A 15,274-nucleotide genomic window follows, 5' to 3' on the forward strand; every position below is an offset into this window, starting at 1 on the left:
CCTAGGACCCTATATATTTTTGCAAGAGTTTCACTACTAATTTTAAGCTTCAATATATAATAAAACAAAAAGATTCTGATGCAGGCCATTTCTGGAATTTCTAGTATGATAAACTGTTTGGTATACCATTAACATGCTGTTCTAGTGAAATTTCTTAGACATAACTGTCATTTCAGTGGCTTGAATTCCTTGACATCAGATGTATGCATTATAAAATGACAGCATTTCTCTCTGCATTCCAGTACATCTTTTAGGTAATAGCAGTAGCAGACATCATTGAAATAGAGTGTGTGTAATTTTTTAGTCATATTGCTACGATGTCTGCAGTGTGGCAGTTTATAGTGATGTCTAGCACTGGGGCATCATGCCACAGGCATGTACCATGATGTCCCACCCAGTCACATTGTCCTGACACCAGACCGACTAGTCCTAACACTAACATCTTAATGCTGAGCGCCAAGCGAGGCAGCTGTTAGTACCATTTTTGTAAGTCTTTGGTATGATTCAGTTGGGGATCGAACCCACGACCTCCCGCATCTGAGGCGGACGCTCTAACCACTAGGCCACCGGAGCGGTCATTGAAATAGAAAAAAATGCTGAAGCAAATGTCATTAAAAATATTATAAATTATTATTTTTGCAAATGTTCCCTATACATGTATTAGGTTTTCAAGTACAGTGTATGTATAAAAAAAAACAACACATAAAATGTAATTTTTTTGATCAAGTGTGGTATTTATTAATTCTTTTTTAGCATACCATGAAACAGCATCAGAAACAAAACATTTCCTTTACGGCAAAATAAGTCCTATGACAGTTATAACATGATCTTCAATAATAATAGAATACTGTCAGATAAAAAGCAGGAAGACATATTTGACGATAAACTGAGATATATTAATATCTTGACTCATGAGCTAATGCAGCAGTATTTTCTAAAATATTCATGGGTTGTAAAATCAGATGTCTATCAATAACTCTACTCACCACTGCCATCTAATACAATACCAACAACGGGAGGCTTTGTATCGAGACGAAATCCATCAGAGGCTACGGTTGTATGTAGTCCAGCATAGTTATATGCTAGAACATTGGTATAGTAAGTTACATCTGGTTCAAACTCGTATTCACTTAGATCATATCTGGTGATATTAGGATCAATGGAAGCATCAACTACATGAACATCGTGGCCTGAAATTATGAGAAAATGAGATGCAGAGGTAGTCATTATGTATCATCAGCATAATTTTAGTTCTTTCATCAGCATCTTTGAAAAAAAAAACAATTCGTATTGAGAATAAAGGTATAGTAGAACCTGAGATGAACTCTACTCAAAAGCTACAGAAAATTTTGCATTTAATTATTTAAAACTATCAGTCCTGTGACACATTTATCAACTCTCACACTGGGAGAAAAAGCTCCCGATTTTGGGGGCCATTCCATGCCTTTCTCCTGGTTTTATAATATCTCCCAATTTTTGCACAGAACTCCCAATTATTACATTATGTCTATCAATTTTCAATTCTCCTAAAACAAATCCTACATAAATATATATATCTTATCATAGGAGTCTGATGTTTTTCATCAATAAAGAATGATAAAATCTCTGGCAATAAGAATCACCGTATCTCTCAATTATACCTCTCCCTCAATACCTTGTACAAAATGGGGTCCACAAAATGACCACACTATAAACGAGGACATGAGTTACTGAGGGACCTCCAAAAATTGAAAACATCCTCATAAACATCGAGAAAACCATGAGGGGAGAGGTTGGGTTAGGGAACAGGACTGTTTAATGACCGAGTCCTCATTTTGCATGTGAAACATCCTTCCAGCTGGTTTCAAAAAACATCATGTGCATGTGAAAATATCTGTGTATTACTGTATTTTGTTTTGTTGATTAGTCTTCTTCCCGGAGTGGCATTTAATAGTATTGTGCCAATCTGGAGTCAAAGTAGCAGGGAACAAGACAAACTGTTGAGACACCACCAAACAAGAATCGTTTTTTCCCCCCAAAACTAGTGACATTAATTTTGTGAGACAATCATCTATGTCAAAACTCAGTTTTTGTATTGTTCAATTGGTACAATATTGTAATGATTTCATTGGAAGTAATAGTGAAACTTCTTTTATCATCCTTGAGGATATCTCTAAGTGCCAGTTCAGGAATTCTCTGAAACTTGCTTGCCCATAATAGTCCACATCTGTGAAATCAAGCTCTTTATTTTATGAAGTGTTCATTTCACTTGGTTGCCTTGCTATAATTGTTGATCACAGTTATGAATGAGCTGGTTAATTTAAGGTAGTTTAATTGGGTTACATACACAAGAACATTAATAACAGTGTTCAATTGATCAACTGAAGTGTGTTCACCTAACATGATCATGACAGCTAGATTTTAAGTACGAAGGTCAGTCAATACTTGGTGAAAACAAGGCTTACAAAATTGGTGCCCAAAAATCCCAATTTTATGTCCCAATCTCCCTATTTTTTTATTTACCCAATCTCCCTACTTGGCTTTTGAAAAGCTAACAGGTATGCTATGAGAATGTCTTGATTGTAAAGTCTCTTTTATGCACAACAATAAATACTGAAATTTTATAAGGAAAGATGTAATACATCCATAGTAAGAAAATATAGGATAAATGATTAAAAGTTTACATTCTATCTCTCACTTTCTGTCAAGTAAGCCCCTATTCATTATTACCAATATTATACAACATCAAAATCATAACTAAAATAACATCAATACTTAATTAAAATATTAAAAAATATTTGACTCTCTCTGTGGGGGCTATTCAAGGAATAGAATATAATTGTAAAAGACTATGAATCCCAATCAGTGCTAGGCTGGTTCCAGCTCAAGTAGAACTGGTGCTAGGCTGGTTCCAGATCGAGTAGAATTGGTGCTAGGCTGATCCCAGCATTAGAGTGTATTCTGGGCTGATCACTGTTTAAGGTACGCTATGCTCAAAGCTGATCACAGTATAATAGTGTATTCTGGTGGGCTGCTCCCATCTTTCAAGTAAATCTATGCTTGGCTGATCCCAGTATTGTAGTGTACTCAGTGGGCTGATCCCAGTTCAAGTATAATTGGTGCTAGGCTGATCCCAGCATTAAAGACATTCTGGGCTGATCACAACTTCCGAAGACTGTGCTAAGCTGATCCCAGCCTTCAAGTGTATTCTGGGCTGATCTGAGCTTAAGTAGACTAAATGCTAGGCTGATCCCAGCATACTAGTGTATTCTGGGCTGATCTTATCTCAGGGGTGCACAACCTTTTTTGGCCAAGGGCCAGATTGCATTTTCTAAGACCACTAGAGGGCCACAATCATGATGCTACAGCAACTTGGTAAACAAAATTACTACTGCCTGACATGAAGGTTTTATATAATTTTATTTTTAGTAGCCCAGTAGATTTCTAATTTCTTTAATATAATTACTGTCCACGGGCTAGATTTCTGTGTTGTTTTAATTTGCCTTGAGGGCCAGACCGAACATGTTCGGGCTGGATCCGACCCATGGGTTGTGCACACCTGTCCTATCTTAACTAAATCTATGCTAGGCTTATCCCCACATAAGATTGTATTCTAGGTTGATCACAGATTAGTGGAATTGAGCTATGCTGATCCCAGCATGAAGAAAGTATTTTTATTTTTGCCTCTTTAAACTGTAAAAATGTATTAACATGACTGTAACTTTTATTAGTACACCACTCCCTCGATAACTCTCACCCAGATAACTTGCGATTCCGCTTTTAATGTGGTGTCCATCTTGGCTCCAGATTTTTTCCAGAGAAAATGTATTTAAAATATCTTTAAAATATGCTGAACATAAAAAAATTACGATAAGAATTGGTAAATTAAACCTTGATACATTGCTCGTTTTATCATCGAAAATGGTGATTAATGCCCATAGAAATATGATCCATATTTTGAACTTTGCAAGTTCTAAATAAGAATTAATTTCAGAGATCTCGAAAATGCTTAATTACGCATATTTGGATGCCAATTTTTGATCTGGGACGCAGAAAATTACTGAGGCAAGAGTCCTCCATACGCATGTAATAGGTGTGCGGGAAAGTTCAAGGATTTGCCAGTCCTGTTTCAGCCACCTGCTTTGTGGGAAAATGTGTTGATCAGTTAACTGTGCTGATATTTACAATGACAGAATTCAGTGACTGAAAGACTCCTTGATGTACATGCATGTTGCCATTTTATAAGAGTACATAAAAAAAGAACATGATGCAATAGCTAGGTGGCTAGTTCAAAGGCTTTGACTGGTGGCCAGGTGAGAAAATGTACTGATATTTAGTGATTGAATTCAGAGGAAGAAAGACCCAGACTTAAAATCCTAGCAAGACCTCTATTTAAAGATATCATACATTATGTAAGTTTTTATGATAAATAGTTATCAGTATACTGTAAATAAACAGTCTGGTGAAATAGCGATCAATGAAAACTTCTGGTAAATGCTAACTGGTGGCAACAGAGAATGAAATAACACCAATTAAACATCTTCTTGTGTGAAAGTCACGTTCTAATCCTTTAATTCCATTTCAGTGTAAACATTACATCATCACATCGAAACCCATGAGTACTTCTGTGAGAACCTAATTACATGCCGGCTTTGTTTTGATCAACAACTTGGGGAAGTGTTTGTTGCATTAAAAAAATCGATTACAAGAGACCTGGGGTGCTGGATTAAGGGTCTTGGAGCTGCCTTTGACGTAAAGCAAAACAGAGACAGTGATGATGATAGTGATTTTGAAGGTTTCGGTGAAACTGATGTCATTAATGCTGAGGCTGTTTGGGAGAAATTCGTACAGACTCATGGTCCTAAGATGGGCATTTCTCTTGATGATATGGAGGAGTGGATTTGTGCTGACAATGATAGCGCCACAGCCAAATATATGTCAGATGAAACAATAATTAATTCTATAACGAACAAATTTGCAGCAGAAGATGATTATAACTGGAGTATCAAAAGCACTGAAAGTAATGCAGACGTAGATGTTGTACCACCTCCCCCCTCTGCACAGGAAGCAATCAAATCTTTTGATATTGCCATAAGGTGGCTGGAGACCCAAAATGTTGACTACGTAAAGCTCATGCAGTTGAGAAATATGATGATTTTGCTCGGTGGCAGGGAAACCAAGGAGTAACACAACAAAAAAATTAACTGATTTTTTCAAAAAGTCAATTGATATTTGTCAAGCGTGGCACAAACAGCAAGTATTAACTTGTTCTAATGTACGTTGTTTTAAAATTTGTAGACAATTAAATATTTTAGTACTGATTAACCCTTGTTTTTTGTTTTCCATTTTACTTCTATCACATTCAAATCTATCGATCTATCTATCTATCGTTTGATCGACACTGTTTCTTGAAAAGAGTTGATCTTTTGTATATAAAAAAACGTCTAATTTGGATCAAACAATAAAACTAGAACGTATCCAATTCAACATAAAAATTAGTGATGTAGTACACAATGTGTGAAGTGGTAAACATGTTAAGCGAATGGAAACCACGTGGAATATTGTTTTCGATTATCGCCTCAATATACTGTAATTTATCCTGAAATTAATGTTGCCCTATGAGGAAAAAAAAAAAAAGTACACCGTTATGAAGAGATATTTATTCACAGTTAATCTCAGCACGATTATAAAGTGAGTTTTCACCACTATAATCTGCCTACCCCCTCCCCCTTATTTTTCCTTGTCATTGATCACTTTATTGGTTTTGGGCTTATTTTATTGGTCCCTTGATAACTCGCACCTCACTTATAGTGCAGTCAATGTTTCTGGACCCTGATGTGCGCGAGTTATCAAGGGAGTGGTGTAAGCAGCAGATCAGTATCTGATTGGGGGGAGATGCTGCACCCTAGCCCATGGCAGCCTCATGAAAAAGTACTGAAAAATCATAAGCATGAACAATCTACCTGGGCACAAGCCACTATGTAGGCATCAATGGGGGGTGACTGGGGGGGGGGGCAGCACAAATCCATAAGAATAGTTTGATGACAAGACTCTAAATCCATTGTCTGAACCTTTGAAAAGACAGAGAAGTGACTGATCACCAGGTACTCTACATGATCATGCAGTGTTATGTAAGATTGTCTTATTTGCTTGGCTCTTTGAATTCAGATACCAATGCCAGCCAATAGGAAAAGTTCTGATCATGCCCACCCCATGTGATCCTCCAACCAGCCCCATGAAAACAGCAAGTAAAGAAGCTTATAATAGCCTCTTGCATAATTTCCTGTCTGACTCCCAATTCAAGTGCATGTACAACACCCCTATACAAGTGTAGGCCAATGAATAAGCTTTATAATTCCACATTACATCAGCTTACTACACCAACAATTTCTCCCTTAATGATCATTATCAGACAAAGCCCATTACAAAACAGGCAATATGTACCTAAAATAATTAAAGATCATCAAGTTGTACACAAATTAAAATTAATAAATTATCAATTGTAATCATAATACAAAGCCTTTCAAAGTGTCTTTGTTGGAGAATTTTTTTTGGCCAAATTCATACTCAAATACAAACCAATCTAACAAAAACATTATATGTACACTCATTACAGTCAGGCTAGAATTGAAAAAGATGATATGGTTTACAATAAGGCACATTCAAACCTTGTGGGTATCTACTGATGTAAAGCTGAAACTTCTCCAGTGAATTCTTGTCAATAAATTTATCTAACCAGTCTACAAAAAACCCATTTGTGTCTTTTATGTAGTCAATTTCAGAAGTTCTTCCCATCACATGTTCTTTCACCTGCAATGGAATTATAGAATATATTCTTAAGTAGAACTTTCTAAAACTGTGTTCTTGAAAGAATGTTTCTTTCTAAAAAAATGTCATCTTCAAACAATGTTACTATCATCACTAATCAATGATTTTTTTTTCTTCAATAAATTATTCTACATCGTATTGATGTTATTCAAGAAAAATTCTTACTTTTGGTTTCTTTTGTATTGTCTTTTAATATCTGTGAAATATAGTGATCATACATCTTTTAACAGTAATCTCCAAGGTAGAAATAAAACTGTCCAAAAAATATATGATCGTGTAAATTTACCACACATGATACATGATAACTGCAGTTTCTATAATATTACAATCTGATTCACTTTGGTGCTGTGTGGCACAGCAACACGTGTAGGTTATTTAGCACTGAGCAATCAGAATAATGTTCCAAATATCATGAAATTTTAAATTTTCTGCTTCTCAATTCTTAGAAATGTAATTGTATAAATTAGCTTTTGTGCAAAAATTAGGTATACTGTACTACTGAAAGCCAGATAATATTAAAAAGGACATTTATGTGACATAGAAAGAGTTTAATCTCGATGTGAATGTTTTATGTTTTAATCTAAGAAACTGTCTAATTCTTCATGCTCTTGAGCACTACTTCCACTTTTGTCTTGAACTATTAGAGTTATCTGCCCCAAATATACTGATAGGACATATAAGAGAAGTATTTACATAATATTCTATATTTCTCTAATTTATGACATGATTTAATGTCAGACTCATTTATCTCTGATTTAAAAAAATGATATTGTTTGATTCTTCACTTCCCCTTATACTGTGATTATCATGTTAAAATTAAAGTCTTTTAGACAAAGTTATTCTGTACTAACTGCCATAAGGTAATTCAGCACCCAGTGTGTTAACCTGTTCCCTAGCACACTCATCATTCAGTTAATCACAGAGAAAGACCTTTCTGTCAGGAAAAATGGAAGCTATAATTTTTTAAAGAATGTACATGAAGATAGGAGACTATCCATATCCTAAATTAATTACCCCATGGCAAGTGCTTCAACAATCAAGACAATGATATTTATTCAAATAATTATGACAGTATAACTATGATAAAGCATATTCCCTTCCATTAGGAACAGTGTATCAGTGTGTTTTTCATTGTTTAATATCAGAGAGGTAGAATAATATTGTTGCGAAAAAGCAATTTTGTCTTATACCTATCTGAAGGACATGGGTTCCTTCAGATGCACCAAATAATAATAACAATAATAATAATAATGACCTTATTTAAAGTGGGGTAACACAATTAGCTAAGAACTAATCTACTTTGAGGCCTTCATACAAATAAATTTATTTATTTTAGCTGCATCTCTGAAGCCACTGGATATATTGGGTTTGGAAGAAGGAAATAGAGTGGGCATTTCTAATCTCAACTGAGTTCCAGAATATTGGAAACTTTTTTAAAATAACTCCTTATTTGGTTTGGGAATTTTATTCTGTTTGGTAGACATGGATTGCAGGTGGGGAGTATTACTAGGTAGCCTATACTGGAATAGTGATTGTAAATATTCAGGAGCACTATTATGGAATATCCTGTACATTAATTTTTACTTTTCTCAAATGGGTTTGGTCTTTAATAAGTAATATTTTTAACCTACTAGCTAAATTTTCCTTCCTTTCTTTCTGGATTGATATTAGCCCAAATACTCTTTTTTGAAGATGTGCCATCTTTGCTATGTTTTTATCATTTGAATTACCCCATACTGTATTACAGTATTCCAAATAGGGTTGTATGTAACTGTTATAAAATAGTTTTCTGTGCCTTTCAGGGAGACAATGTCTTATCCTACTGAGAAGCCATAAACTTGAATTGACTTTTTTACTGATATGTTTGATATGTTCAGTCCATGATAGGTTATTATCTACCAGAATACCAAATAGTCTATCATGACAGACCATTTGCAAATTTGTATCCTTTCATATCAGACATAGTTTATCACTATCAAGATTTGTCCTTCTTTGCCATGTTGAGATAAGTAATATTTTAGTTTTACCAGTATTTACCACCATGCCATTGCATGTGCACCAGTTTTCCAGTTTGTATAGGGGATTCGGTAAAGAAATTTTGAGTTCATGCTTTGTGTTTTGGATGTCTGACAATGTTGTGTCATCTGCATAGAGATCTGTAGATGATATTGAGTCTCTTAGTAAAAGTGGTAGGTCATTAATAAATAAAATGAATAATAATGAACCTAGAATTGAGCCTTGTGGTACTCCATATCTAATTGTTCCAGGTTCAGACAGAAGATTATTTACATTAATTACAAAAGCTGCCTTAAATTGTGTCACTCCACTATCACATCATCAATCTTTGTCCTCTCCTGAAAGTGATCAGTCAAGATGTGAATCCAGCCCAAAGATAGCATCATTTAATTTATAATGTAATACAACCAATTGCAAAAAAAAGTTTTATTGTTGGAAAAATATTTCAAATATAAGTGAAGGAACAACTCAACATTCTTTACACATTTTCAAAACAGGAAAAATTGGAAGATAAAAATCAATTCTTTTTATACTTGGATAGAGAGAAAAAAGAAGTTAGAATTAATAGGGCAGTACCTATTAACTTCTACTGATCAAACTATTTTACTGTGTAAATATAAGAGCAAGTCATGGATAAAATACAACATTCATTCCTTGTGACATTTTCCAGTAAATAAAAAAAACATAAAGAATGATAACAATCACAATCACAACTACTACTATAACAATAAAAACAAAAATATATTCTAAATGTACCTGATGAATTACCCACTTCCACCTGCTGATAATTAGGTTGATCTAAACCAAAATTGACCAATATGGAAAACTTACCATGTGATAATATGATACAGCAAATTCTCCACAAATAATGAAGTCTTTCATTTGGTGTTGAACCCCATTCTTCATTTCTTAAGCTATTTCTTAAGGGGAAATCACACTCTCTTAATTGAAAACACCACTGGTTACACCAATCTCTGATCTTCATAGCTGTATTTTTGAAGGTGATGTGTCTGTTATTCAAATGATTTTGCTTAACTTGAAACGTAGCAGGTGTAACTGTTTAAATGATGGTGAAAACTACTGAAATATATATATAACACACTACCAATAGATTCCATCATCACTGGCTGTTCGTGTTACTATGTCAGTGCAAAAGATGAAGAGTTCATCATGCATATGCAGTCAGGCATGTCAGGTACAAAAGATAACATCTATGTGACTGAATAATTATCCTGGATTATATTAATTTAATACCCAAGAGGTAAGAACAGGTGTCATTTAAGTAATACGGCTTTGAATTGTGTGACATAATGTTTATTTAACAAATTAGTTTTTTAAAGATTGCAGGAAACAAAAGCACAGTGTCACATAGTGGTGGGTTCTAAAGTGTAGCTGGTTGAAATGATAGCATAGTGAGACCACTCAGTCAAAAGGCCCTTGAGAAAGCACTACAGTATCACATCCAAACTTACAGACTTCCCAAGTATATTGGTGGTTTGTGGTGGCTTGCTTTCTACAGTCAAACCAGGACTTCGTAACACTGCAAATGTTTCGGAGTCATACCATGCACGAAGGAAAAATGAATATTTGCCTCCTTCTTCAAGATGTTTTTCTTTATGTAAAAGAAAGAAAGATCATGATAATAAAAGTGATGGTGTTCATAAATCAGATGAAAAAGTGATTCTGCAATAAAACAGGTTTTTATAATTCTTTAGCTGAATGCCTGGAATTAATTTTCCTCAACTCAGGATGTATCATCCAAAGGTAACAGAAAGAATGAAAATAAAATGTTTTCACAATTAATGGACCAAAGAGTCTGTTTCCAAAGATAGATACAATTCCTTTGATCAATACAATTTTCAGTAGTATAACAGGTTGCTATTGCTCAAACAAGGACAAATGTTTATTTGATTATATAAGAGAATATGTCTGACACTCTTGTTTCTTTATTATGTCTTACAAGTGCTTCTCTTCACGTATTCAACAAAAGTATAGGCTCACCAGCATAATCATTTATATATAATTTATCATTCACTCACCAGGAGGTAGACTGGCCACCATTTGTATTCTTTGTCCAGCATCAAACCAAAATTGCTCTGTTTCTTTAAAAACACCCTTCGGGGAGCTGTTTGCACTGTACCCAATGCTCCATTCATACCTTGTGTTAATGTGAATGAATATAATGCTTATAATTTGTACAGAACATTGATGTATTGGATGCCTGAAAAAATAGGAACTGCTGTGTTCTATTTTACATAGTGTTCGCCAAAACATGAATTCCTTGCAAACTGTATTCAACCTATCAATGGAAGGAAGGAGTGTATATGTCAGTGATCACACTGGACTTTGTGATGAGTGCTGTGTTCTATTTTACATAGTGTTCCTCAAAACATGAATTCCTTGTAAGCTGTATTTAACCTAGGTTAGCATATCAATGGAAGGAATGAGTGTATCTGTCACTAATCACACTGGATTTTGTGATGAGTGCAAGGCATATGATGTATCATGGGTCAAATGTACTTTTAGTTGAAAAGTTTGTCAAGCAAAAGAATTAAACATTAAACCATCATTTTAGTCACACTAAAGTTTCTCATAATGCATCAAGATATAACATTTCATGGCTGTAAGGCAAAAGATATCTCATTAAATGTATTTTTTAAGATGATATCAAACAATAATAATCAGTAGCATTGAACTCTGAAGACATAATGTGGAATTATACAAGAATCACTTTCACATTAAAGCTTTGGTCAGAGTTTGAGAAAACATTTTCAAGATATAGAGCAGTGAAAGACATCTTTAAAGATAAAATTCATTAAGGAATGAGAATTAGGCCACAGTAGCTAGTAATAGTTAGGGCTTCTAGTTTGATATGTATGCAGCAATATGCCTTTCAGTGACAATATTGATTATACATGTACCCAAAACATATCACAGTAACCTACTTTTACTTTGTAAGATGTTCCACATGATAATATAGAAGAGTGAAGGATAAACGGAGTACAAGACAGGCGTGGGGTTTTAGAAATCGACTTTTGAAAATGGAAAAGCCACTCAAGCATAAAAAGGCCACAGAGACATACTTTTGGTATCACTGTATGGTTAAGTTACTTTCTGTGTAATGCATTCACATAGCAATTTTCTATGTGATGAGGAATTAGGATCAAATACATGGAGAGTGTAACAAAAACATTTTTGAAAAGACAAAAGTCAGTCCAATATGAAAAATAGGCTATTATAAGTGACGGTTGGTATGGCTCCATTACTTTTCATGATATGAATCATCACCCTATTTTTGATAAGAGTAGTTCTGTTAGTAAAATATCAGATGTATTCAGCTATAGTGACAATTTATTGCAAATCCAGTTTACTATAATATTTACTAAGTTTAAAGGGTCAAAATACACAGTAATTGTGAAAATATGGCTCCATACAGACAGGAGTACAGGATAGGATTAGTGAGACATCCTTGAGAGAGGAGCATTGGATACAGTTAGTGAGACATCCTAGATAGAGGAGCATTGGATAAAATTAGTGAGACATCCTAGATAGAGGAGCATTGGATACAATTAGTGAGACACCCTAGAGAGAGGAGCATTGGATACAATTAGTGAGACATCCTAGAGAGAGGAGCATTGGATACAATTAGTGAGACATTCTAGACAGAGAAAGGAGCAGTGGATACAATTAGTGAGACATCCTACCTAGATAGAGGAGCATAGGATACAATTAGTGAGACATCCTAGACAGAGAAGCCTTGGATACAATTAGTGAGACAACCTACCTAGATAGAGGAGCAGTGGATATAATTAGTGAGACATGCTAAACAAAGGAGCCTTGGATACAATTAGTTAGACATTCTACCTAGACAGAGGAGCATTGGATACAATAAGTGATGAAATTACTTATTTAATTCAGTTTCACTACATGTTTTGCTCTCTTTTACTGAGTCAAAATTTGGAACCTGAATCAGGGACTCTCATAAATTATTAGGTTGTTATCAACTGACTTTACTGCATGCTCCAGCAAATTTGTTACAATTTCAGCTGGAATGGTCACAAATTTGTCAAATGTACTGTAAAATATTGTAATCTATATGTGACCTTCCATGCTAATGGAAGTATGCATGACTAAACTTGATACATGCACTATTATTGAAATTGGTCTGCTTACAGCAACTCCTAGTGTCACAAAGTCCTTGTGAAGGATGCAAAGAAAGTACTGTAATTGGAACCGACAACAAATCCTATTTTAAGCAAACTAACTATTGGAATAAAGAACATTATATTATGACTTTCTTACCATTGGGGTGTTTTGTTCTGAAGCTTTACTATTTTCCATTCTGCAGCAAGAGCAGTATTGGAGAATGTGTAAGTTGGAGTCCTAGGAGCAGCAGGGAAGTTGAAGTCAACAATGTCCATAACAACCAGCAGGCTGTTGTAATTATCTTGAAAGAAAATGTTCATGCTTTTATATGAAATAAAAGATATCTTCTTTGATCATTCTTTATTAATGTTAGAAAATAATTGGTTGAGAACATGATAATGTCAAGTAGTATTTTTAGCATAATGACTGTAATTTTGTATCAGGAGCTCAATAGGTTTATTGTAAGTCCTGATCTTTATTATAAGAGTCCTGATATTTATTATAGGAGTCCTGATCTTTATTATAGGAGCCATGATCTTTATTATAAGAGTCCTGATCTTTATTATAAGAGTCCTGATCTTTATTATAGGAGTCCTGATCTTTATTATAAGAGTCCTGATCTTTATTATAAGAGTCCTGATCTTTATTATAGGAGTCCTGATCTTTATTATAAGAGTCCTGATCTTTATTATAAGAGTCCTGATCTTTATTATAGGAGTCCTGATCTTTATTATAGGAGCCATGATCTTTATTATAAGAGTCCTGATATTTATTATAGGAGTCCTGATATTTATTATAGGAGCCATGATCTTTATTATAAGAGTCCTGATATTTATTATAGGAGTCCTGATCTTTATTATAGGAGTCCTGATCTTTATTATAAGAGTCCTGATCTTTATTATAAGAGTCCTGATCTTTATTATAGGAGTCCTGATCTTTATTATAGGAGCCATGATCTTTATTATAGGAGCCATGATCTTCATTATAAGAGTCCTGATCTTTATTATAGGAGTCCTGATCTTTATTATAAGAGTCCTGATCTTTATTATAAGAGTCCTGATCTTTATTATAGGAGTCCTGATCTTTATTATAGGAGCCATGATCTTTATTATAAGAGTCCTGATATTTATTATAGGAGTCCTGATATTTATTATAGGAGCCATGATCTTTATTATAAGAGTCCTGATATTTATTATAGGAGTCCTGATCTTTATTATAGGAGCCATGATCTTTATTATAAGAGTCCTGATCTTTATTATAGGAGTCCTGATCTTTATTATAAGAGTCCTGATCTTTATTATAGGAGTCCTGATCTTTATTATAGGAGTCCTGATCTTTATTATAAGAGTCCTGATCTTTATTATAGGAGTCCTGATCTTTATTATAAGAGTCCTGATCTTTATTATAGGAGCCATGATCTTTATTATAGGAGTCCTGATCTTTATTATAAGAGTCCTGATCTTTATTATAGGAGCCATGATCTTTATTATAGGAGCCATGATCTTTATTATAAGAGTCCTGATCTTTATTATAAGAGTCCTGATCTTTATTATAGGAGTCCTGATCTTTATTATAGGAGTCCTGATCTTTATTATAGGAGCCATGATCTTTATTATAAGAGTCCTGATATTTATTATAGGAGTCCTGATTTTTATTATAGGAGCCATGATCTTTATTATAAGAGTCCTGATCTTTATTATAGGAGTCCTGATCTTTATTATAAGAGTCCTGATCTTTATTATAAGAGTCCTGATCTTTATTATAGGAGTCCTGATCTTTATTATAGGAGTCCTGATCTTTATTATAAGAGTCCTGATCTTTATTATAGGAGTCCTGATCTTTATTATAAGAGTCCTGATCTTTATTATAGGAGCCATGATCTTTATTATAGGAGTCCTGATCTTTATTATAAGAGTCCTGATCTTTATTATAGGAGCCATGATCTTTATTATAGGAGCCATGATCTTTATTATAAGAGTCCTGATCTTTATTATAAGAGTCATGATCTTTATTATAGGAGTCCTGATATACAACAGCCCTATTCTATACCAAGGAAAAACTTTAGCTCCATCAAAGCTTGAGAGATGGCTTCAATATTTATCAGTGCATGATGCTTTGTTACTATGTTATCTTGAACAATGTAGACATAATTTCCTGTTTACAGACATATTCTTTTGTTCTTTAGAACATCAGCTCTTTAATAATTTCAATGCAGGTCAATAATATTATGGATCTTTGTGCATTAAATTTTTTCTTTTTAAAATGTACATTTCTTTCCAAATCAGACAAGGCCACAAGATAATAT

At 34.1% G+C, this 15,274-nt stretch overlaps 1 protein-coding gene across 1 annotated transcript in view; it reads right to left on the reverse strand.

The window, feature by feature from the left end:
- Positions 1-15,274, reverse strand: part of LOC149805302 (uncharacterized) — a 192,644-nt gene that overhangs the window by 20,539 nt on the left and 156,831 nt on the right. Inside the window, exons 48-52 of the mRNA XM_089933948.1 lie at positions 13,126-13,270; positions 10,863-10,981; positions 10,296-10,435; positions 6,648-6,789; positions 987-1,190 (exon numbers count right to left, since the gene is read on the reverse strand). Coding sequence (XP_089790074.1) covers positions 987-1,190; positions 6,648-6,789; positions 10,296-10,435; positions 10,863-10,981; positions 13,126-13,270 — 750 coding nt within the window. The remainder of the gene's footprint in view (positions 1-986; positions 1,191-6,647; positions 6,790-10,295; positions 10,436-10,862; positions 10,982-13,125; positions 13,271-15,274) is intronic.

This window comes from Sinohyriopsis cumingii, chromosome 2 (assembly GCF_028554795.1).
Source record: "Sinohyriopsis cumingii isolate HCF-2022 chromosome 2, ASM2855479v2, whole genome shotgun sequence".
Lineage (NCBI taxonomy): Eukaryota > Metazoa > Mollusca > Bivalvia > Unionida > Unionidae > Sinohyriopsis > Sinohyriopsis cumingii.